General features: G+C 39.3%; 1 protein-coding gene across 2 annotated transcripts in view; it reads right to left on the bottom strand.

Annotated features, from left to right (window-relative positions):
* Nucleotides 1–26,514, bottom strand: part of LOC101175236 (plexin-A1) — a 260,037-nt gene that overhangs the window by 123,703 nt on the left and 109,820 nt on the right. For both annotated transcript variants that reach the window (XM_020704419.2, XM_020704420.2), the window contains exons 4-5: nucleotides 9,646–9,777; nucleotides 32–132 (exon numbers count right to left, since the gene is read on the bottom strand). In XM_020704419.2, the coding sequence (XP_020560078.1) occupies nucleotides 32–132; nucleotides 9,646–9,777 (233 nt within the window). The remainder of the gene's footprint in view (nucleotides 1–31; nucleotides 133–9,645; nucleotides 9,778–26,514) is intronic.

Genomic DNA, 26,514 nt, shown 5'->3' with positions numbered 1-26,514 from the left:
TTGTAAAACAAGGTCAACTGTCTGCACTTACACGTTGTGTAGAACACACCAGCCACAGTGAGGATCTCCTGATCCCAAGCACTCTCCACAGGAAGTGTACTGCTCGCAGCTCTCCACTGATACACGAGTGACCTTAGGAGGGAAAAAAAGAAAAACACATCTGGTTAATGTACAGAAACACGTCTAGATGTGCCACACAGACAGTTTTAAAAATGCCGGAAAGATGCATTGACTCAAGTTCCTCAGACACGCCTGCTTTCGTTTTTTACATCATCGTCCTTAGAAAGCAGAAAAAAAAAAACTATATTCACATACAAAAACTATATTTTATATATAGTTTTTTTTCTTGATATTTGTTAAATGTCAAAAAGTAAAAAAATGTGCTACAGTCACAACTGAAAAAAAAATGCTCCATTTGAGGGTTCAGTCCACTTATTCAGGTGAAACTGGACTCTAACTTTTGATCTTGTGTAGAAAAACCAGCAGCTACTGTGAAAAATCTGGATCCTCAACCAACCTACATGCACGGTTTGGGATTGGGAACACCAGAGTGCATGAAGAAAATTTATCAGGTACTATGACCTGTTGGAGTTTCATGGCTGGTTTCCAATATGAAAAAAAAAACAACAACAATATTTTGAAGGTTAGGTATCACGTTTTTTTAAACACTAAAGTAAAGTTTTATATCAGAGACGACACACTCTGTCCTTGTAAGGCATTCTGCTCTTTAACCAACCTTGATGAACTCCTAAAATAATGAAGTATTTACCCAGCAGAGGGGGCTGTAATCAATAGCTTCCTATTAGGTTGTTAGGCTTAAGTTCATTAACCAATGGCAGCATGAGGCAGAGAATGGTTGAACTTCATAACAGAATTTATTTTTCACGTACAAAAAGTAGAAAAACAAGTTTTTGTTGTTAGTTTTTTTAAACGGCCTAAACATAACAAATGAATCATTGTATTGTATTGTGTATTTACAGAAGCCTCACAAAATTGCCAAACAGGAAACTTTGAGTGATACATGATTTCGAGTGAGACTTAGTGGCCTTGTGGTAGAGTGACTGGAAGGTTGTGAGTTCGAATTCCCACAGTCCAAAAACTTGCTTCATGGGCTAACTGCTGATTTGAAAGTTGTCCCAACCTGGGTGTACCCCACCTTTGCTGGCTCCTGAGTCCCTGTGACCCCTGAAGAGATTGAGCGGCTTTGGAGAAAGGACGGATGATGGAAAATGCTAAACAAAGTTCTCCAAAACTGACTTTATGTTGGATATTTAAAAAGTGTCACATGGCAACACTAAAAGGTTGCAGCCCTTCTTCTTCTTTCTCTTTCGGCTTTTCCCATCAGGGGTCGCCACAGCGAATCATCCTTTTCCACCTCACTCTATCATGAACATCTTCTACCCTAACGTTAGCCAACTTCATGTCCTCTGTTAAGACATCCATGTATCTCCTCTTTGGCCGTCCTCTTGCCCTCCTGCCAGGCAGCTCCATCTCCAACATCCTTCTACCAATATATCCACTATCCCTCCTCTGAACATGTCCAAACCATCTCAGTCTGGCTTCTCTGACTTTGTCGCTAACACAGGCAACATGAGCCGTCCCTCTGATGTACTCGTTCCTTATCCTGTCTAACCTGGTCACTCCTAAGGAGAACCTCAACATCTTCATCTCCGCTACCTCCATCTCAGCCTCTTGTCTCTGTCTCACTGCTACCGTCTCTAACCCATAGAGCAGAGCTGGTCTCACCACTGTCTTGTACACCTTTCCTTTGAGTCTTGCTGGCACTCTTCTGTCACACAACACTCCTGACACTTTCCTCCAACCGCTCCAACCTGCCTGCACTCGCCTCTTCACCTCTTTTCCACAATCCCCATCACACTGAACTGTTGACCCCAAGTACTTGAACTCCTGCACCTTCTTCACCTCAGTCCCCTGTAACCTAACGCTTGCAGCCCTAATTGTTACTATTTAGAAAAGTTGTAGTTCAGAGGTGTCAAATAGAGTTAAAGATCACCAAAGTAACGATGAGTTGATTGGATTTTGATTCACAAGCTCAAGTCTTCAAACGTTTTTTTTATTTCCATCCAAAACCAATTTTAAAAACGTGATTTAAACTGAACAGTTGAACTTCCATTAATAAAAGTATAAATTCAAGCAAAAATAATAAATTCAGTTTCTGTCTGAAAAATAAAATAATGACTTAGGAGAAAAATCAATTTATAAACTTAAAGAGTAAATTGATTTGTCCCATAAGGTCAATTTTAAACCAATTAATTGATTTTTAAACTCTGGTGGCCTGTCTCTTATCTAGCTAACCATGCACCTTTAGCTCCATTTGGGAATACGGCACCTGATCCGGGTAAACAGTAAATGTTAAGGTGAGAACATCTGGAAACAGTGTGATACTGACATCCCAGACCACTACAGATGTACAGATACCTGTACCTGATTGATGCTAAACCCAAAAACATAAAGAAAAAAAACAATAAGAGACAACAAAGAGTTAAAACATTGAAATAATAAAAATGTACAGAGAGCCACCCTTCTTCTTTATTATGTGATACCATTTGAAATCTTCAGGGAGCTTTAAATCAAAAAGCCCATCAATTAAAAATAAGCAGATAATCCGTGCTTATCATCTTCAGCGTCTACACATCTGTCCTTTGTGCCACTCCAATGTACATTTAGACATAAAAGCTTATGGCAGATTTATGGCACAGTAATAGCAACCCGATTCTGATATACTAATATAATGCTGCCGTCACTAGGCAGCAGCCTCTTACAGGACACCAAATGGCAGCAAATTGCAGTCATTACTTGTCGTGCGGCTGGACAAATACCGTGCAAGTAATAGAGTCTATCTGACAGAAAGAGGGGGGCACATGCCACGCTTTAACACAATGGGGAGGGAGAGAAGTTTTTTTTTTTTTTTCAATGAGGCTTTGTGATAGTGGATGATGTATTCCAATGGAACAGTTCAATTATTGAGTTTTAGAACACAGATAATGGGATGGGAAGGGAGGATGCTTAGACCGAGACTCTCTGTCTTACTAAGGCAACGGCCGGGGAGGGAGCGTGCGCGTTTGTGAGAGACACTGTAAGTAAAAGAGAGCCTCCTATTTACATTCAACATGATGTTTTCGTCCCCGGCCTATGTTGGCGACGTGGAAGCAAAGGGATCAACGGAGGGCTGTGGGGGAGTAGGGGAACGGACAGGTGAGTTGGGAGAAAAGGTATGCGAAGACAAAACAAACCGAGTCATAGGGAGGAAAATGCCCATTTCACATTTCATTTTAGCTTTTGACTATAAGGTAAAGTATTTGTGGAATTAAAAAAAAGAATCCAATCATGCTACTTTTTTACGCTTTTATAATATGGGAAAAGAGGCAGGAGAGAAGATAATGGGGAGAGGTTACTACAAATAAATAGAAACTCCAAATGAGCCTCTCTCCTTTTGCTCATGTTAGAAACCCTTAATTTGCCTTGTGGCCGACGAGAGCAATGGGGGGTGGGGGGGGTGGACACCAGGAAGGGAAAGGATAGATGAGAAGGACACACAAATGTAATTGCGACTGATGTTTCATTCCACATATGGGGCCCCTTTGGTCCCAGCTAGATGCAGTTATGGGCGCAGTGATAATTGTCCCATCTGTATAATATGGTGGAGAGTATAAGGTGCTATCACTTCACAATAGGCTGATGGATGGCTTGTTCTGCAAGGAAGCCCAGTGCTGAGATTGCTGTTCAAATGCAGCCTCCTTACAACCACCACAAAGCAGAAATGCAATTTATGGCAACAAAATGGGTGAAATTATTGGACCATGAAGCACAGAAAAAACTTCAAACATTACCACTTCCAATCGCATACACAACATTGAAACACTATTCTTCGAGATGGTAAACAAACGTCTTTATTTATTTTTTCGCCCAAATTTTATCATCACCTCTCTGACCTTCCTGCTACTTTCCTCGTCTGTCTTGACTTTGGCTTCACACCAAAAACTTTACAAAAGGAGGCTGCAGATCATCTCTGAAAAAAAAAAAAAGAAATCCTGAAAAAAAGGCAGAAAAGATGCAGCTTCAGGTTTTTCAAACAGGTTCTTGTCTTTCTAAGTTCTTTGACTTAAAAGATGTAGAAGATCATTCCGGATTCCACTTCTAAGAAGGTAAGACCTAAATGTCCACACATGAATTCAACCCTTCATCACCTCCTCATTATCACCACAGCTGTTTACCGCCTTCTTGTTTAGTTTTATTAGAGTTGGACAAACACCAAAGAAATGTGTTGTAAAAAAAGGCGCGTCACAGTTTATTTCCTCCTGACCTCCAAAAGCAGCAAATGCTGACTCAATTGAAAGTGGACCCTTTCTGAGGCACTGCCAGGGGTAGAGTTTCTCCAGCGTCCAGTCCAGCAGTGTACAGCAGCTAAATCAATACATGGAGGTACATCATCAGACCATTATGCCACAGTGTGAACCGCCTTAGTCAGACGGAGAATGTTTGCTGCCGGCGGGTCACCTTACAGACTTGTTTTACAAGAAGAGCCTTGACCTTGCCCTTTGAGTTCAGTGGGGCAAATATGGTCATGATGGCGGCACAACAGCGAACAGATCAGAGGCTGCGTGTCTACGGATTAAATTTTACAAGGCTCCAACATAAAGAAATGGTCCATTTTCCCAAGTTTAGGTTAAGAGAAAAGCTCACCTTAAAGCTGAACAATCAAAGGAAGACTTGTAATTACATGAAAAGAGAGCCACATGGGACAAGGGTACAGATGGAATCAATAGATTACAGCCTGTTCTCCACTTAAATCACTTACTATAAAGCAATTATGTGATGTCATCCACGGGGAAAAGCAAGATACAAGAAATAATTTGTGTCTTAGTGACGTCAACAGCAGAAATAGGTGACAGGATGAAAAATCTCCCTTACCGCACTGTTTTTATTAGATTGGTACAATCAGAACAAGGAAGTGGGAAACAACAGCAATAATAAAATTGATTTAGAGCCATTGTTCATTTTTATGAGAACAAAAATGATGAGATATCACCAAAGAGACAGAAGCGGATCCAAAGCTGGGGGCAGACAGAGATGCATGGAGTGAACAGACATTTGATTGTGTGAGTTTGTGTGTGTGTTTGTGTGTGCAGACAAGACCCAAGAGGAGGCATGTATAAATCCAGCCCTTGCTAATCGAAAGCCCTCCTTTTCACTGTGAATCAGTTTTATGTTTTCTCTCTATGAACGCCAGCGCTCACATGTGCGGCTGTACTGATATGTGCTCTGTATGCTGCAGTTCAATTCAACACATTTAATTACGTTCAAGTGAATATGGGAAAAGGTAAATTGCTCTGTCAAGCTGGGAAATGGGCTTTTTGATGTTTGAGCTCTCCTCACTTGGCATTTCTATTATTCAAGAAGTAGAAAGAAAAGGAGGGATGAAGAGGAGGACGACAAACAGGGTGCAGGTGGATCTCACCTCTGAAAGTGATCGGTGCACGGCTTTCAGGTGCACGGTGACCCTCGAGAAAACTTCCTGAAAGTGATGTCATCTCTTTTTACTCATCTTTAAAGCGCGTGTCCCTTTCCCCCTTTTTTATATACTTTGTCCTGATTTTGATTGCATGTTTTTCTGTATTAAAAAAAACTTGATTTTTATAGAAACAACCAAGATGGTTAAAAAAAAATAGCGGTGGTAGTGTGATGATGTGGGCTGACTTGGAGCTTCAAACTCTGCTGTGATGGTGGAACCATGAACTGTGTTTTTAACTCTAAAGAACCGACCGGATAACCATTTTAACTGATTGACAAATGTTTTTTATTTAATTTATTTTTTAGTGTTCTAAATTGTATTAATTGATTTATTGATTGATAATTGATTTATTGATTTATTATTATTTTGTTTGGCAACTGTTAATTGATGCTACCCAAGACGAATAAACAAAAACTAAAAACAAAAGAGTTAAACATAAAAAGATTTAGGTTCTGCAGGAGAACAAAACACCATGTCTGCCTCTAAATAGATCAAAAGGTAAAATAAAAAAGGCTAAAGTGGTCTAGTCATAATCACGTATCACATGCACACTTCATACGTGCAGCATTTGTCAAGTAAGGGGTGGTCAACAATGGTAACAGCTACATTGAAACCATTTTGTTTTATTAAAACCATTTGGAAGACAAAAATTTGCATTTTCTTTGGCTATCTTTCTGCAAAATAAAAAAAAGTACTTGACTTATCCAGCATATTAAAGTATGATGATGAAAAATAAAAAGCACGAACTTCATAGTTTTTTTTACAGCACCACATCTTACAGATATTTATGAGCTCTACTTCCTGTGAGAGTTTCTCTGCTGCTCTTTCAAAAGGTCGCATCTAAAAAGCAGGATTGGAGCGTGATTTCTAGGAAGCTTCTCCCCCCGGCAGCAGACCTGCCTCCTGTCACTAAACCAACACGGAGAGACATGCAAGAACATATCACAGCTTATCAAAAATAAAACATGGCTTTTAATAATTCAGAGGGACTTTCTGGTGCCAGCAGCAGCCATCTTTATGCAGATGGAAAGACATGAAAAGAAAACAACTTACTTGCAAATTTATATGTAGTTCTAAAGATGTTTCAATAGAGACTGATTAAGACATTTTGTCATTTTTAGCTCTGTTAATTGCACTTATGAATAAAGCCGTGGCACAAATCTAACATGCATGCATCATTCTGTGAACCCTTTTTAAAATATTCTTTATGACTTTTCTTTCATCATTCCAGGCCTTCAGTTCATGCCCTGTCAAACTGGCAGCGATGCCATCTATTTGTATCAATTACACTTCGCTTCCTCTCTGCGCTCTTTCAGACACATGGAAGTCAATTAAGCCTAATCACTGGTATATTACGCAGCAGCTCCGTCTACATACCGGGGAAGTCTTGATGAAGGTTATCACATCAAGGTCATTAACCGCAGTGAGATGAGAGGACGATGCAGGTACAGAAAAGAGACTGAAAAGGCTGAACACAGTTTCAGACTCATCAATTACAGCATTTTAGATTCAATCTCATGTTCAAAAGATGGTAGTTCCACTTATGTTCTCCCACCTCCTCCATGCATGCTCTGGCTTTCCATCAAACCGCAGGGGACCAAATGTGATCATGTCAAATGAGAATTAATCCCTTTGGAGCGTTTCCATAACAAACGTAACCAGAATGCGCCTAACAACCCATCAGTTTCAAGAGGAGATGAGGGTGAAATGCGAGCTGGCGCGTTAATGGACTCAATTACATCAAGATTTTTGGTCTGTGAGTAAAACTTGAAAATTAAGACACCTTCTGAAAACTTCAAGAGGGAATTTCAATCTTTGAGCTGTGCTGGAAAGTACTGGCCTCATAAAACTGTCTCTTGATAAAGTTAGAAATCTGACGTAATGGGATTAATGTAAAGTTTGTTTCCTTAATGGAAGGATGGAATCAGGCTACTGAAGGTTTTTTTGTAACACATTTTTAGGATATGATTTTCAAATGACTGTGTGGGTTTGTGTGAGAGTGTAAACATGAAATTCCACATTGTGGCCCACAGGCCAGTGCTGGGCCTTTGTGACATTTAGTGGAGCCCATGACTGTGATATGAAGTGATGTGGAGCCAGAAATGTTGCTCTTTTTTCACATCTTACATATTTAAACCTTGAAATATTGTGGAATTTTACTGTTTTCTAAACATATTTTAGTTAATATTTTGTTGATATCCACAGATAACTACACATATACATGTAAATATGGTTATGGTCAGTCTAAACATTGGTTCTAGTTCTAGTGCATCATGGTCCTAAGACCATTCACTCATGATGACTGGATACATATGCCTGTCTCTAACCGATTTTAACATGGTGGCCATGTTTTGGCCTCCATTAGTGTGTGCATATCCTGAACTGCTTTTGCAGCCCAGTGGAACGTTACCTTCCATGATAACGTTATGCTGAAAGTACCAATAACCATATCTTAAAGGAGAGACTTCCCCAATTTCAGGATGAGGAGAGGACCAATTCAATTCATGAACATTAGTGAGACAGGGCATCTCAGCTCTCGCCTTAAACTTAAACCCGTTATAGTTCCATAAACACTCAGATGAAATAAACAAAAACTATTTTGTCACCAAGTATGACTGAGGAGTGAATGAATAATGGACACAGCGCTTTAAGCATCTGGAAAAGCGCAGATAAATCCAATCCATTATTATACAAAACGTGCAGGAATAAATAATCTAAAGTAAGAAATGAATAGTAAAATATTTCACATTTAGATGAGGGATAACGACAGAAAATTCTTCAGAATAAAAGCAGGTTCATTTTATTTTACTGAGCTACTGGATCTATGAAAAAAAGATGAAAATGAAACTAAAGTGAAGCCTTCTCTAAAGCCAAACAGGTTCCATTAAAGTTTCATAATCCTATTGTTTTAGATGTTACATTTTCTGAGGTAAATATGTACAAGACACTGAATGAATAATGAACTAAATGTTACGACAAATGTATTAGTAATTTCTAACACAGCTGTGTTACAGCAAAAGCTAATATGTAAGAGTGATGCATGTTTTTACCAGTAACTACCAATACTTAATATCGAACAACAAAACATATCCAAACTCTGAAGTTAAGGGTGAATTCAGACTGGAAAAATCCGTCGTTCCGGACCGAGTCCGCTCAATATTCTCAGTATCAAACTGTTGTGACCATCCACACTGGATGGCGCCTTTGCTAGAGGAGCGGGAACTGAGTTAGCATAGTGACCACGATTTCCAAAGCTCGTTTTGTTTTTTCCTTACCTTTTGCAAATAACCCTAAACACAAAAGCTAGCAGTAATGAGACCATTTTCTCTTTGTAAACAGCTAGACAGGGAACAAAGGTAACTTTAATCAAAAGGAACAGTTTAACCACAAAACACTCAGCTGTAAATTCAAAGCTACAACAAGCCCACGTCAAGATGGCTTTTATCTTCCCAAACGTGGTTTATGGCATTGCCGGGGCATTGACATGGAGCATATGTTTTTAAATTAATGTGAAAAGATTAACTTGAGTTTTCATTTAACTAAAACTACACTTCCATTGTTGGAGTAAGAAAGGCTGAAAGCGCTTTACGTTGATGGAGTGTCTTCATAAAGACAGTTTGAAGAGCATGTGTTTGTGGAATGCTGCTTAAGTTGCATAAGTGTCCATGTGGTGTAGTGTGCATCCTGCAGTATGTATGCAATTAGCTTGATTGCTTGCATCCCCAGTGTATGCTTTTAATACATCTTTCCTCATCAGCTCCTTATGGTGCACCTCCACTACCTGCATTCTCTTCTAATCTCCTCACTTTATTGTTATATTGAAGATGGGAGCGTGTGTTTTAATGAGCAGCAACTTTATTGATAGAAGCAGCAGACTACCTGCATCGCTGAAATCAAAATACCCAAATTAGCGCGCGCACATTCCTGCAAACATGCAAGACATTAAGGAAAAACATATGCGTGTGCATCTGTGTGACATGGGTTGTTATGCATCACCGCCATCTGCCACTCGGCACAGGATGAAGTGGGTTAAAAGAATTTTAAAAAACGGATGGATGAATATTCAAGCACCGATTCAACAGAGTTGTCATTGGCTCGTGTATCTGCCCTACCTGTTTATCAGTCAGGGCGTACAGGAACTGATGATCCGGGCTGAAGAGGAGATCTCTCAGGATGGGGTTCCCGTCGCTCACCACCACATTCTCATACAGCAGAGCCGGCTGGGAAATTGAATTGACCTGAATCTGGAAAACGGCAGAAGAAAGAAGAAAGTCTTTGTTGTAAATGATTGCTTCCTGACTGCAGGTCTTTTCATTTGTTGCAACACAGTTTCCACTCAAACCAAAACCAGCTGTAGCAAAAAAGTTCGTTTATGGGTGAAGACAAAAGGGTTCCAGTCCAAAACACTGGATCACGTTACATCTCATCCACCTACAGTGCTTAAAAATGGTCCAATTTAGTTTCGGGACCCAATAAAAAAAATTCACATTTCTTATATTACAGAAAAAGTTAAAATGTTCTTTTTGTTAATTGAATGTGTGAATCTAAATGTGCACATCTCATTCTCACCGTTTTTTTTAAACCAGTTTCTTATGGTGCTTTACATCCAGAACAGTTTATAACAAAACATCTGCATTTGGGAGTTTGTGCTGGTGAGTCTGCTGACAATTCCAAAAACGGAGGATCCATTTTTGTACAGGGAGTCATTTTTGTTTGTCTTTTCTCCACCTGAATCCTTCTGTTTCTAATTTCCCAGCCTTTGTCTGCTCATCCATCACCTGACAACAGTTTAGTCCCCTAAAACTTCCTTTCTATACACTCACTCTAATCAATTGGATTTTTTTTTCTCCCCACATTGGTTTCAACAGCCTTTGCGGTTTAGAAAATGCCACACTACTGCCAGAAATTCTTTAATCTTTCTCCAGACAAAGCAGTAAATTAACACTCTGTGTGCTTTTGCTACCTGTGAGAAGGAAGGGGAGAACTGATGATTCACCTGTATGGAGTCACTCTATTTGAAACAGTCCGGTGAATTACAACATTGCAGCATTAATAATGTTGTGTTGTAGGTTTTATCACTCAAAAATAAGGTCTCCTTATGTTTATTTGGGTTCTGTTTAATGTCTTTCTCGGTAGTTTATCTCTCGCACGGCAACATGGTGCCTTTCTTTAGCTCAGCGGTCTGCAATCTGAGGCTCCGGAGCCACGTGTAGGTAAGTAATGAAATAAAAAAAAACTTCATTTCACTCATTCACAAACAGTTGGCCAGTTTGGATCAGTCTGTGAGGCTCTTGACTACAGTACCCACAATGCTCCAACAATCCAACAAGCTTGTGGCTTCATAGCCAACCCGATTCCAACCAGATTTCATACTTCAGGCGTGTCCAATAATAAGGCAGATTTTTGATCTTTGAACAAATTCAAGGACTTTAAATATGCCATAGGGTTTGAAAGATACCATGGAGTCACTTAATTAGCTGTGATTTATTGTTATTTTTTTAGATGTATGAATTTCGGTAAACGGTAAAATAAACTGTATTTTTTTAAATCACTGTTGACATTACACTACCTCCTACATTTGAGATGGGCCTATGTGACACACAGATTCTTTTATTTTGAAAGGCCATTGTGTGAACCTCTGTTAAAACTTAGAAACTTTTTCATATTTTGATAAAAAAGGCTATTTTATCTTTCATATGTTAAAAAATAAAAGTTAATATATATGTAGTCATAAAAGAAAGAATAACAAATATAAATCAGTGTCTCATTTCTTTAACGTGTAAAGTCAGAATTTGTGTCTTCTAGGGTTTTTGTGCTGAGGGTTACAGACTCCATGCTTTAACTTTAATGTTTTATTTTTATTTTTTTACTTTAAAGGTCTGACACTGATCAGATCCTCATGTGAAAAGTAACAACAACAAAAAATTGATCGTAGCCGGTAAAATTATTTATTTATTTTGGGAAAGTAAAGTCTGTTTTTAAGGAAGATGTGAACGTTGTTAGCTCAATATCAAGAAGATATTTCATTAACAGCATCTGTAAAAACTTAGTTTTAGCCCTTACACTATGACTTAGCAAAAAGTGTGAAAAACAACCTTTCAGAATCATTTTGCTCTTTGATCGATGATATTAACCACGACGGATATAAAAAATCTGTTTTTGACCAAAAACAGCCGCTCAACAGACTGGCTGTAAAAGTCAAAGGCAAATTAACAAAAAGGTTTTCTTTTTAGAAAAGTTGAGATTAAGCTGTCCTTGACTCCAACAGTTGTGCGTTTTCTCATTCTTGAACGGATCCCTTTTGTTACGACCCAAAGGTCATTTATTTTAGCAGTCCCCTATGTTGCTTCCACATCAATAACCTCACTGTAAAACCCTTATTGACGTAAAGCGACTGTGACCTTTTGTTGCTCGGGGTTTTACGGCTCTGATGATTTCTCTCTCGCTGTCAAAAAAACAAAGTTCACGCAAGTATTTAACAGTAAACACTTTCTGTTGCCATCCTGCGACCGCTGCACGCCAGGACCGTGGCATCATTTGTGTTGGGTGTTGGACTGTGGTGGAGCGAAGCGGTAATAGGAGCGGAGCCGGCTCTGCCCTACAGCTCGGGGCAGAGGGCAGTTGGAGAGGGATTCAGGTCAGCTGGCACAGAGGAGGCTGCAGACTGAGGCAGGTGACTGTGAATTTTCATCAAGCCGTCTGGCCTGCAGGTTTCTGTGCTCCTTCTGTGACCTGAAGCGGAGATGAAACCGCAGCAGCACGGAAACTTTTACCTCCACTCTTAAAAAAAAAAACTTCTTGGACATTTATTATTCATTAAAAAAATGGGACAAAAAAAGCAAACGTACCCAGATTATTTTACAGATGAGAAGGGGTCAAAGCTATAACATCAATGTAGCAGCAAATGGCCTCAATAATTATTTTGTAACTGTGGGTCCAGAGTTGGCAACGGAAATTCCAAAATGCAAAACTAGCAAAGACAATAATCCACCCATCAAAGGATCCCAAACTCAATCTTTCTCTCTGATGTGAAGGAAAATGAGCTGATATCAATTGTAAATAAATTCAAGATTGTGAGGATATAAATATGAAGGTGGTGAAAAAGGTAATTAATACTATCTCTAAGCCTCTAACGAACATATGTAACTTATCATTACGAACTGAGAGATTCCTAAACCGAATGAAAATTGCAAAAGTGATTCCTACCTTTAAGAGTGGAGACAAACACCAATTTACAAACTATAGACCTGTTTCTCTTTTTCCATGATTCTCAAAAATGTTAGTAAAAATAGTCAATGATAAATTTGTTACATTTATTGATAAATATAACATTATAAATGAAAACCAATATGGTTTTAGAGAAAACAGATCAGCCTCATTGGCTATCATTGATGCTGTGCAGGAAATCACAAACGCTCTGGACGAAAAGAAATATGCAGCTGGAATTTACATTGTCTTAAAAAAAGCATTTGACTCTCAATCATGACATCCTACTTGACAAACTGGAAGTGTTTGGTAACTATAATGCCAATAAAGAGCTCTCAATTGAAATAAATAATGTCCTAATTGAAAGTGTTACAGAATTCTTAGGGGTTTTTATCGATGACAAACTAAATTGGAAGCCACACATCAGACACATTCAAACTAAATTCTCCAAAAGTATTTCAATCATAAATAAATCTAAACATATATTAGAATACAACAGTAGATATTTATACTGTTCTTTAATATTACCATATTTCACCTACTGTATAGAAATTTGGGGAAATAATTACAAGAGCTCACTACATCCTCTCTTTTTACTTCAAAAACGAGCCGTCAGAATTGTACATAAAGCCGGATATCTTGATCATTCATACAATTTATTTTATCAATTTAGACTTTTAAAACTGCATGACCATGTGGATTTTTACACTGCGCAACTTTTATACAGAGCCAGTTGGAAATCGTTACCATTCAATATCCAAAAACAGTTCTTAGAAAATGAAGGAGGCTACAGACTGAGGGGAAGTAGGAACTTCAAGATCAAACTGATAAGAACCACAAAGAAAAGTTTCTGTGTGTCGGTGTGTGGCACTAAACTTTGGAACAAGTTAAGTAATGAGCTCAAACAATGTTCAAATATCCAATTAGTCAAGAAAATGTATAAAGAAACTCTGATTTCAGGATATGAAGATACGAGAATTTAAGGATCAACAGGTGTTTGAACAATTCCAAATGCATGTGTGGTGAAACTTGAAGTTAAAATTAATTGTGGTGAAATAATCAAAGATCTTTTAACCCTTGTGCTTTCCTATGGGGTCTAGATGACCCGATCCTTACATTGACGTGTTCTCCCTACCATGACAAAGGTGGATGAAGGTGGAGAGGATTTCTTGAATTCCATGGACACCAGTGAAGATCACATATCATTGAAGAAAAAGGTTAAGAGCACTGTCTAGTGGGTCTAGATGACCCCACTAGACAGTTAAAGTGACAAGGATTGCACAAGGGTTAATTACAACCAATGAGTATTACATTATGTAATGTGCAATAATGATTACTGAGAGGTTTGAATTACAATCAATAAGCTTTTGATTTTCTTTACTTGATCTGCAATGTGTAGCAATAATTACTGGTTTAATGTGTTCTAATGATAAACATGAATATTACACAACGGTTACCGTTACTGTATACTGAAATCATGAATGAATGTTTTTTTAATATAATCAATCATTTCTAGGCACTGGATTTTGTTACTTGAAAAGAATCTTTTCTGATCAGAACCGGATTACAAAAAACTGTAAAACTATCAAATGAATTAATTCAATAAGGGTTGGATTGTATAAGCTCGCGTCTTCCTGCTCCTTTTCAAGCAATAAATCAAGCTCTACTTAACTTTAGCTAAGGATCACTGTATTTAATTAGGCAAATGTGATTCCAGTGACTTTTTTGTGTTATTTTGTTTTATTTTCTGTCTTTTAAATCAATGCACTTCATCATTTCTGTAATGAGTTTGATAAATATGTTGTAAATTCTTTATTGCTTTGACTACAATGCTTGAAATAAATCAATAAATCAAATCAAATTTACACAGACATCTGACAATCCTGCAAAAGTTTGTCTAGAGTTAGCTTTACATCACAAATGCCTGTCATAAATGTCAACTGCCTCTGCAGAGCTAATACACCCAACAGAATGCCCCTCATGAATTCCATCGCCTTTCTGGGCTAAATTCAAAGCCACATAAGTGAAAATTAGAGGGAAAGTTGGGCATTTGGAACTTCAATTTGTGCATTTTTTTTTTTTTTTTTACCCTTGCAGATCTTTAAAGATGAAAGCGAGTGAGTTCAAAAACAGCATCTACCTGCTTTTAAAAGGTACCTATTAAATATGCTTTTTGTAACTGCTCCCACGACGATTATAGAGCCAGGAAAAAGACGCACACAGCTGACTGCTTTGATGTTAGCGAGAGCTTATGAGTCATTAAAAAGCTCCTTTTTTACTGATTAGTTTACCTCTTTGAAGCCAGACAATCATACATATTTCTGCCCCGCTCAGCGGTGCCACTCCGTGAGTGCACCGAGCATAATTGCTGCAATTTGCATTCTAATTATCCACCAATCAATTAGTTTTATATCACAAAAGAAATAAAACTGTAGATCAACTCAGGCACATTAAGGGAAGATGAAGGATCAAGCAGAACAGAGACGCTGCTCTTTCTATGACAGCTCAGCTCTGGTGGAGCCACACAGCTACAAACACTGCAGATGGGTGCAGGACAGCTTGATGCTGGTGATCTCTTTTTGACTTGGAAAGAGTTCAAAATGTTCACAATTTGAAAAAAACTTCACAATGTCTCTAAACGTGGTTATAATAAAATACTTTTTTTATTTTTTTTATTTCAATTAAAAGATTTTTGACTTTTTTATGGTAAAATTTCACTAAATAAATAATTAATTTAGAAAAAAAACTTAAAATAAAAAATTATTTTTATTTTGAAAACATTTATGCAATAATACAAAGAAAATTTAAAGAATACATGGGCTTGGACATTTAAAACCTATATAAGATGCCAATGCATAAATTAATTAAAACTAAATATAAGGACATGAAGCAATCTTTTTGACATTATCTTTTGCATTTATGCACAAATGGCACATTGTATCAATTAAATATTAAGTTTGTCAAATACTTTGATTGAAAGTTAGTGTGAAGAAGAAGAAGTTGACTTTCTATCGTTCAACAGATTGAATTTTTATTTGTCTTCTTATTTTCAAGCATAATAGAATATATCAAGTTAAACAACTCTGTTTGACAAACATTTAGGCACTCAGCCAAATAAATATTTAACATTTAGATATAAAGAGGTCTGCAGTGTCACTGCCAGGAAAGAGGCTTCATTCTGATGTAAACTAAAGGATTTTTAGGTTAAATCTGATCATGTATTCACAACAGCAGAGTAAAAAATGTCCACTAATGTTCTGCTGCTTCCAGAGTACTTGTAAACCTGAAAGCTTGAAATGATCAAATGCTGCCTGACATTACCAAACCTCCCTCTGAGGTGGACTTCAAACATGCGGCTGACAGAAGAAACCCTCAGAGTCTTCCTTTAATCTCAGACTCATGGGATTGTCCTTGTATCAACCTCATTGCCTCTTTTTCAGCACTTGTTTTGATTTATAACTTCTTAGACCTGTTTTCAAACGTTTAGCTGATGTTCTGCACGATTCCTAAACTTCATCCTTTTACAGCAGGTTAGACTCCTGCACAGCTGCTTAATCCGCCCACCTGCAGAGCTGATTGAGGCCGCCACTTTCCACCTCCCAGCATCCTCTGCTCCAGTGCGGCTGAATTCCATGAGAGGAGTTTGTTTCTTCAGCCTGCCCCTGCTGTCTGCCTGGCCTTAGCGTGTGAAAGCCTCTGGTTTGCCGCTTGGTTGGTTCTGGTTTTGTGCTTTTATTAAATTTACTGTTGTGGTGGTTTTTTTTTTGCATTTTGAGTAATTTTTTATTTTGCATTTCGGCCTTATTTTTGCTGCTGTAAAGCCTGAGAGCTTTAGTTATGCCATCATTTATTCCACCTTTGGTGTTTTATTGGTTAGTTTCCTTTAATTTTTTTGTGTCTCGACTGTGTGGCCAACTTTGACTCCGCCCGATTGTTATATTTTCTTTAAGTTACATATTTTCTCCCCCCTCCCTGAAGAGGGACGTAGCAATGAGTTCATCAAAAATTCACCTCTGAGTTGTGGGCGGGACTTTTTGCGCAGAGTAAGCCTGAGCTCATTTCCCATAATCGCTTTGTCAACATGCTCTCCTGCTAGCTTGCACCCCCTCCCACACTCAACCTATTTTTGTAACCGCGGTTAGCAATGTCAGAGCCATATCCAGCCATACAGTTAAGATCCAGATTCCAGCTCAGACCAGGAAAACAAAGACGTTCATGGATCCGTTTGTCTGCAGGTGGATGCTCCTGATTAACAACTATTTAAGTAAAGAATTACTCAGAAATGTAATTTTAGGCTTAATTTTCTTTAGATCTGTCCTCCATCCTGAGAAAATGCCACATGGACATGTTAAAAACACTCAAAACCACCATTTTCATTGGAGTGGGTCTTTAAAAAGCTTTTCCTGAATTTCTCCCGCAGCCGTTTGACTTTACTTCATATCTCCTTTTCCCTTTGAGATTTCCTTTTTCCTGATCTCCAGACTCTCCTTTGTCTTTTTGCTTTATCAGAGACATCTGACTCTTTATCTAATCCATGTCCGACACAGAAGCGGCCTGTCCAGCTTCATCTGTTAAACATATTAATGTCAATTACATGGCTAAGGAAAGAAAGGGAGGAGGAAGAGGAGAAGTCCGGGATGTGGAGAGGACAGGAGGTTAACCTCTGCGCTTCTTTTTCACAGAGGCCAAAGTCACAGAGGTCCACCGAGGAGCCGAGTAATAAGCCTGTTAACTTTTTTCTAAATGTCCAAGTCAGTCTTTCTTGGATAGGGGTGAAGACAGGGGGGAGAGGGAAGGCATCTTCCTAATGAAAACCACAGAGGGGTGTGTGTGTGTGTGCCTGTTAACAGCTCTTATTCATGATCCCCAATGAAATTGATTTTGCTCTCATCTGCTGAGAGTCTGGTCTGCACACACTCACAGACACACACAACCACAGAGGGCTAATAACTCAGCAGCAGTTTTAAAAAAGAATTGCAATTTAGCACCAACAGGCACAAGGAAAGACCACAAATGGACATTATATATGCAGGAAGTCATAGGGATGCGACCAAAGCCAGGAGTGAGCATGGCAGCAGTGGTGGTGGAGGGGGGCGCGGGGGGTGGATTTAAAAGGTCTGCGTCTGTCTGACCCTGACTGGAGGGCGTCCAAAGTATCGCAGCACACCTGCTGACTGCACAGCCCACATCTCTGCCTTCACACCAGCTCGGCGGAGCCACATAAGCGAGACAGGTTACTCCGAGTGAAATTAATCATCGTTCTTTTGTCGCACCGCTGCTCTCACAACAGGAGGCTGGCCTGAAGTGACACGCACGCACACACATAGAGTGACAATCAGACAGCAGGTCTGTGACAGCATGCCACTATGAGCCTGTTTGGCTAACAGCTAACAATGGCTGGCTCAGGTAAAAAAAAAAAGACAAAGAAAATCTGAGCCACTAAAAAAAGAAAGACAGTTTCTGGAAAGGTGTCGTTCTTTAAAAATTGTTTTATTTCTGCAACTCTGGGGTATCTACCTGTCCTCATATTGCCTGATTTTAGGGTGCAACTTAATTTAAAGAGCCCCTCTACTGAAAATGGTGTTTGAAACATGGTTCCTGTGGAGGACAAAAACTGCATTTCTGAGTATTTCTTTATGTAAATTGTTGTAAATCAGGAGCAGTTAGAAAAACGCTATTTGAAAACAATAGGTGTAGAAATACATTTATATCATGTTTTTAATCCCATTTGAAACTGCAAACTTGATTTTTAGATTAGCTTTCTAAACTCAGCCTTTTGTCTTTAGGTTTTAAAACACAAAAAAGTTTCCCAATTCGCGGTTTTTTAACAGATCTCAATGAATTGTGGGATCAATTAGGCCGCCATATAATCTGATTCTCACTGACAGGAGCAACAAAAAAGCTAATTTGAAGGGCATGCGTGGATTCTCATCCATCCAGCTTGATTCCATTAAAGCATTAGGAATAAAAAACGAAGCAGTTAACATGACTTGGTCTATTTTTATTATCAAAGACGTTTCAGCGAGACCCAGTTTTGGAAGTTGTCTGCACAACAAGAACATCCGGAACAAAGGTAATGCATACAAGTGTTGCTGCTACACTAAACATGCTTAGTCTGCAGCACCACTGATGCTTGAAAGCTGTGTTAGCTTTAAAGAAATCTTTGGTTTATGGGCAGTACTTCTGTTCATTTGTTTTGTGTTTTTGCTGGACTATAAACTTCTTTTTGTTTTAGTTCTAGGAGCTAATACCGATATTTCTTTTCCTGGTACATTTCGTTATTATTTTAGATTTCGGGTATTTTTGTTTGACAAAATTAGGGAAATTTTTTTAGTTAAAATAGAAATTTTACACATTTTCACCATATTTTAAACTCCTGAAAGCGAGAAATTAAAACAAAACACCTTAAGAGGTTTAAAATCCTCTTAAATTTGTAGCAGTTGAGACATAAAGATCAATAGTTTTCAGGAGGGGGAAAAGAAAGTAATCAAACCGGCTCATAAAAATTCCTAGTCATACCATCTGACCATATTTGATTTGAATCCATCGTCTTTCTTCCCTCGGACCCCTGACATGTTTTATTAGCCTTATTAGCTGTGTTGGGATTTCTGTGTGACATGGAGCACCTCTGGGAGAGCCAGAATGTCACAGCATCACACTCACTCACTTCCCAGATGTGGAGCATGAGCTGCAGAAAGACGTGTTATGACCTAAAGAGAAGAGCCGGAGATGCTGTTGTCGGATCAGGAGCGTATGTCCACATCTGCGTCCGGGAAGGTCTGGTCTGGCACCGGCACATGTGTGTTTGGAAGGCCTTTGCTATCTTTTACAAGCAGGAGAGACTTGAGCACTGTGCTGCCTTTCACCAGAACACACACAGTTTGCTGTCCTGCCTGCTCCCGTCACCACCACAGGCCGTCACAAGTCCTCGGAAAATTCACCAGCCTCCTTCTGCATTCTAATTGTTCTCTGGTCTAAGAAATGCTGCACCTCTTCCTACGGAGTAAAAGAAAATAAAAATACTGACTCACCAGTCCTTGCTGGTAATTGACCCAGATAGCAAATCTTATCATGAAAATTTACTGATGGAACTAAAAATAAAAAGCATCAAGTGTCATTAGGGGAGGTGATGTAACTGGTGTCAAAAAGAAAACGTGAATTATTTAGTTTTAGAGTGGGCTGATCTGCATCAAGATCTGTGGACTGACCTTATCCATTGGTGGATGAAGACAGCATTAAATGACTTGTTAGAGTGGCTTCTGGAGAGGTTTCCCTTCCTTCCTGAGAATACTTCTGACATAACTAGGTCTGGCTGTGCACTAAAGCAGCAGCTCTCCATTCTTCCCCGAGGCGCATTCTGCAGGCTGTTTCCACTGCGCAGCTAATGACGCCCGTGCCCCGCTGCAGAGTCTGTGGAAGGCAGCAGTTGGGACAGAGGCTGTCATAACTCTATAAGCAAATCTGTGCAGATGTGAGCCTTTTCTTGGTCTAAAGTGCTGCAGCCAACCATCAACAAGCTAATAGATTTTCAGGACTGATGACTGTTGCAGCTCTAGAATTTTAGATCTGTTGCTGCCACACACGCAGACTTGATTAGAAACCCTTTTTCTGTCTGGGTCATGTTGTCAGTAAGGTGCATGTTTATCGGGGACTTCCTCCCATCTTCTTTTCTGTTCTTGGTATTCTGATCTCAAATCCTGTCCAGAAAGAAAAAGGCGGGGAAAGCACAACACGGCTAAATGAAAAGACCAACAATCCTCTCACAATGTTCCTTCCTGCTGTTTGACAGCCGTGCACGGGGCCTCGCTTTTATCTCTTTGCATTGATTTGTGCCACAGCTCCTGAAGCGAAGGTGGAGGAACACTGTCATACATATCAGGGGATTGCAGAAACTTGAGTTAATTACTTTTTGCTCTGGTAATAGGTTTAGCAGGGGCACATAATTAATTGCGGTTTTGAGCGAGGTCGGATATTAGGAATATGTTTTTCCCTTCCTAATCCATGACAATTCACTTTCTGCTTGCAGTTCTACACCTCTAAAGTGCAAGACATCACCGGGAGCAATGACTGATGACAAAGCAGTTATTATTATGTATTAAAGATGCAGCTTAAACTCCAGAGCTCTTCTTCATATGCAGAAATTCAGCTTTTGCTTACATTACAGGTCACTTAAAGCCTTCCGCGGGGGGAAAATGGTCAAACCTGTACGTTCGGGGTAAGGAGGTATCTGTTGGTGCAGAGTAAGCCCACCCCCCATTTCCCACCATTCACCAGTTTACATGTTCTCCCGCCATAGCTTACAGCAATCCAAACATAACAATGCAGGGGCAGCAAAGATGGCGATATAAAATATTGGAGCCATCCAGCCGTGCATTTTGGAGCTAAATTCCAGCTCAGAAGAGGAAAACAAAGACGTTCATTGTCTGCAAGTGAATGCATGACAATAGAGAGGAGCAGGGAGATTGTGACCTACCAGTTGTTACAGCTACGCCACTGCTGCAACCTGGTTCCCAACAACATTTATTGGTCTGCTCCTGATTCACAACGATTTGAATAAAGAAATAAATGCAATTTCAAGCTACATTTTCTTTATATATGTCCTCCTTTATCACAGAAATGTTACAAACACCATTTTTATCGGAGTGGGTCTTTAAAAGCCCTGAGCCACGCCTTCTGTCATGCTGTTAAAGGCCTGGGCTGCTGGGGTTCATTTTCTGAAGTACTGTCCGTCCTCTGTTCCTTCAATTCCTGATGTATCAACAGCATATCCCACTGCAGTTGATCCTTTCTCTTCTTTATCGAGGATGTTTCAGCGAGTCTGAGGTTGTCCTATTGATCTTGGATAACTGCCCTTCTTAAATCTGGTTCTGCTAAAGGCCTGTCTCATTCGGGGGAAGTATTTCCTTTCTGTCGTCCCCCGATGTGCGCATGGTATGGGGGAAATGTACGGAAACGGTTCTGATGAAGTCAGCAAATGCCTTGCAGAGGATAAATAAGCAGAGGAATTTTCCTGAACTGGTTAGACATTAGGTCCAAAAACAAGAAATGTTCATGAGTTTAACTTATATAGTGAAAGGGATATTTCCAAAAGCAGGTCACTGGAAAAAGCTGAAGTCTTTTTCTTCGTATTAACTGCTGTTTCATGTAAGGCCTGACATGAAGGTGAAGCAATGACATGCTCAGGGTGAAACAGCAACCTCCACTCTGCGCTGCTTCGGCTTGTGACAGATTTCTCCCGTGACTTTCCCGTGACATCGTTATTTGGGAATGCCCTCAGTAGCATGAAATTGAGGATTTCAAGGTGGACCAGCAAGCTCAGGTCGATGAAAACAGAGACGGATCAGGAAGAAAGATGTCTTCCCACGCCCAAATGTATCTGCTTCTCTCAAACTATTCTATTCTCTCCACTGTAAAGAGAGTCTCACCCCAACAGCCAACAGAGGAGGACACTAAAGACCCGTTTTGAATTCTCCAGCTTTCGGTAAGTTTGCGTCTAAGCAGCTTTCTTTCTTTGATGTGGCCTCACCACTCCTCCTCCCGCTGCTTTGGAAACAACTGCATTTTTTTTTATCCATCTGTCCAGCTCTCTCGTCTCTGCTGCCTCCCCCCTTGATGCACCAGCTCAGCTGACACACATGGGCAGCCAAGTGGAACACACTTGTGTACCTCGCAGCCTCACAGTGTGTGTAGGTGTGCACGTGTCTTTTCCCCTGCAGTGAGTGGTGATACTATTACTAAAGTAGATCAATTTGTCAAGAGCAGAGAGGTGTGGGCCCCCAGGTCCACTGTACTGAGGCTTTTGAGGACTGCGGACTTGAAAGACAAGGTTGTTGTGGATGAACAAGAAAAATCGATTCCACATCAACCCCATTTGTTTACACGCACTCATGAATGAGGCACAGAAAATCCCGTTTCTGGCTGGAGCAAACCCCAAGAAGACGGGGCACTTCATCATGTTGACTTTGACAAAGAGCGGTCAAGACTTCAATGTTGACTCTGCATAAACAAGAGCTTTCTCCACCTCTAAAGGCATCATTATTTAAGGGGAAATGAGTGTAAATTATCAGCGGCTGACCTGAACGAATAAAAGAAAGAAAACAATGTCGCAGTACGGTCACAGGGTGAGCGTTTACAGAAGAAATGATGAATGCTGCTCTCTTTCTTTTCCCTCTTCGCTCTCCTCTGGCCTGTTGCCACAGCGAATAATTGCACACAGAGATGGGAGCAACATATTTAGGAAAGCTGGAACTTCAGAAGCCACAAGCTTATCACTTCTTAACAGACACACACTCCAGCTGCAACTATGACACAACATTTGCTTGCAGAAATGTTAACACACACCTGCATCTGCGGTTGCAGGTGAGCGCATGCAAGCAGTGACTGATGAGCAGCAGAAACTATGCATGTCTGTGTAAGAAGATTATGCCTGAATTGGTTTTACCCTGGTTTGTTTGAGAGCTGACTGCTCATTGTCCCTGTACATGAAAACCAATTAAAGCCGTAGCTTTAGCATGATTTATTATTTTTGTTCTGCTAAGATAAGGATGCAAATGAGTATTAGTGGAGGTGTGGTCACGATTAGCTGTAAGGGAGCAGTGAGGTACGGGTTTAAAAACCAGCTGACACAACTCGACACACTGTTTGTGAGATGACTAGTGTGACCAATGAGATGGATTGATGTGAAGAGAGAATTGCAATAAAACTGGTTGCTAAGGCTAAACGTTGGACACATTTCTTTAACCCTTTTACACCCGAGATGTCACCGGCGACACCTGAATAATACACACTTTTTGACATAACATAAATCTTCCACCGAGATGAACATGGATCCCTTGATTCTGACGTAGAGAAAAGTGGCTTTTCCTTTCGACTTATTTGTGTTTAGGTTTGTGAAGTGGCACATGATGTCACAACGCCGCTTTCCTCAGCTTCAGAATACTAGACTCACTTTAATTACGTTTACGGTTGAAGAGCTACTGTAGTTGAAAGAATGTAAAGACTGAAGCTACAGTTCTGGTGTAAGACCCCAATATCCTCCAGTCTAAACAAACGAGTTTATCAGCAGTTGCTAACGAGCAGATAATTTGTACTCTATTGCATTCCCTTTTTTTTTTAACCAAAACTATCAAGCAGCTTAAGAGGTATCAAACCACTGTTTTATGATACTTTAAATGTAAAATAAACATTGTTAAGAGTAAAAGAAGGTTTTGATTTTTTTTTGCCTCAGCTTTAAAAGGGAAGCCATCCAAAGTGGTGGAAAATTGATGGACGACGTGGAAGCGTGAACCGTCTGAAGTAGGTTAGTTGCTTTCGTGAAGAGCTCCTGTTGTTTTGGTTACCAACTGGTATGTAGGCAAGAACCATACAATAGAACAATCGGATTACTTAGGTGTCTATTATCACTGTGCATTGTCACTTGTTAATGCACATCCTGCAACCAATCACAATTGAGTATTCACCCAGACCATTGGATAATTTCTGATAATAGACACCTCATTGGGCATTTATCTTACATAATCTGATTCTGATTGATACACATAATATACCAATAATATTGTCCATCACTGGTTGCTGTATCACAATGATATTATGCATCCAAGTTACTTTGAACAGTAATGTACATTAAATATTGTTGCTTATGCATGACATTTATGACTTTAAAGTTGGTTTCTTTGTGAAACCTGCAGAAGCAGAAGATAACACAAATTGGTGAATGTATTTCACTTTTAGGCGAGGGGGGGGGGGGTTGATGTGGTTTAAGTTTGAGAAGAAAATTAAAATACCTTGAAGTAATTGACATGCAGAAAAACATATTTCATTCCTGGCTTTATTCAAATGTCAGTGACTCGTGGTCTCACTGCTTTCAACTACATTACTGCATCATGATATAGGGTAGGCCTGCACAATATACCACAAATTTATCGTTGTTGCAATATCAAGCTCTGCAATATGCATATCGCAAAAGACAGAGAAAATTGCAATAAATGGTTACCTTGAATGTGCTAAAACAATCTAATGGCAACTTGAAGCATTTAACAAATCAAATCAATCCCTTCATGCTGTTGTCCAATCAGATGGAGCTCTATTATGTTAGATGTTCGCCTCCTATGTCGACGAAGGTCATTTGGAGTATAATTTTTAAACTGTTGCAATGAAATAAGAATTCTGTTTTTGGTTGTTTTGCTCTTTGTTTATATTTCGCAAATTATATTGTTATCAAAATATTAATCACTAATATCACAAGTTTTCCTTATATCGTGCAGCACTAATATAAGGACAATGTAAATCCCAGCTATACGGTAAAATAAAATCATTTTTAAGAGTCTAACTACATTATTAGCACAACAATGGCAGCATTTACTGTCAGCCATTATTTGTGAGTATTAGGTTTCTGCTATCGTGGTTGTTAAACACATCAGAGCACTTGGAAAAACTGATACAACATTCATCTTGTTCAATTTTGGGTCAAAAGACTCTTAACCTGTAGTAATTATAGTTTAAAAGTTGCATCTATTAATGAAACTTTTTTTATGTTTACAGCCTATTTTCACCGCCTGGGGGGGAGGGCTTTTAAACCTTTTGGACTGAAGCCTACTCCAAGTTATTCTATTTTCTTGTAAATACATTCAGATTATTAATATTTTTTGTGTTTTTATCTGGTCTAAAGCCAGTGTACAAGCTTTGCTCCCTTTTATCTCTTTAAACAACATTTATCTGTTAAAGATCTTAACATGAACAAAGCCGCATAAAACTTGATCTTCCACTGAAAATGATTGGAGTTGTGGGAAATGAAAAGGGACAGACAGATCACCACTGATCACATTTGCTGGAGTCTCAGCCTCAACAGGCAGCAGCAGATAATCCAGGGAAGGTTCAAATGTAATGTTTGCTGGCATCCCATCCTGCTGTGACCTCCACAATCCTCTGTGTCTGCATTGCATCATTCTAGGCAAAAGAAAAAAAAAGTCTCCACTTTATGTACAGTTGTCCAACTTTATTTAAACAAGATTACACATTAGAAGTCTCCATCCGTTCAATAATTTACATTTTTCAAACAAGCAGGCGATAAATTACAGCCGATTTGCTCTAAGGAGAGGATGAAAGTGAAGTTTTGTTTCCCCAGCACACAATATTTACATGTTTCCTGCATAAACAGTCCAGTGAGACCACCGGGTTTCTACCCAGAGTGAGTCACTGCATGATGTGAAGAACGTTTTCAAAAATCTGATGTTTACGGCGATTTAAGCTGCTGGAGAAGAACCGACAGCTCAAGCTTGAATGGACAGAAACTGTGAAACGAGAACTTTGGGTTCACCTTTTTTCTGCTCGGATCTGCTCAGTCATTTTCTTGCAAATTTGCCAAGTAAGATCAGATTGTTTGTACGCTTTCAGGGGAACAAATATCTTTTGCAGCTCACGTCAGATAAGAAAAAAGGCCTTATGAATCTTTTTCTCTTTTAGTTATAGCCGAGACACAAATCTTTAAAAGATTGATGAGCAAAACTCATTTATAAACTGAAAGCAGCATTGATAGGGACGATTGCATTAAATGTAATTCAGCAGAAATATAAGATGCTTCTTTTTGAAAGATTCTTCCTTGCATCACTGCTCCTTCAAAGGTTATTTGCTCAAATTTCCAACCCTTAATCAGCAGTTTTATTTATTGCAAAGTTCCCATCTCAACATAATGCAGATAAATAACTAATAGCGTGTTAGACGTTACCCAAAAGAAATCCTGTTTCCACTTAGCTCAGCTCTCCAACTTTACTGAGGAT

The sequence above is a fragment of the Oryzias latipes genome, chromosome 7 (genome assembly GCF_002234675.1).
Source record: "Oryzias latipes chromosome 7, ASM223467v1".
In the NCBI taxonomy this organism is placed as follows: Eukaryota; Metazoa; Chordata; class Actinopteri; order Beloniformes; family Adrianichthyidae; genus Oryzias; species Oryzias latipes.
The sequence above is the reverse complement of the archived record's forward strand: the minus strand, read 5'-3'. Positions and strand labels throughout refer to the sequence as shown.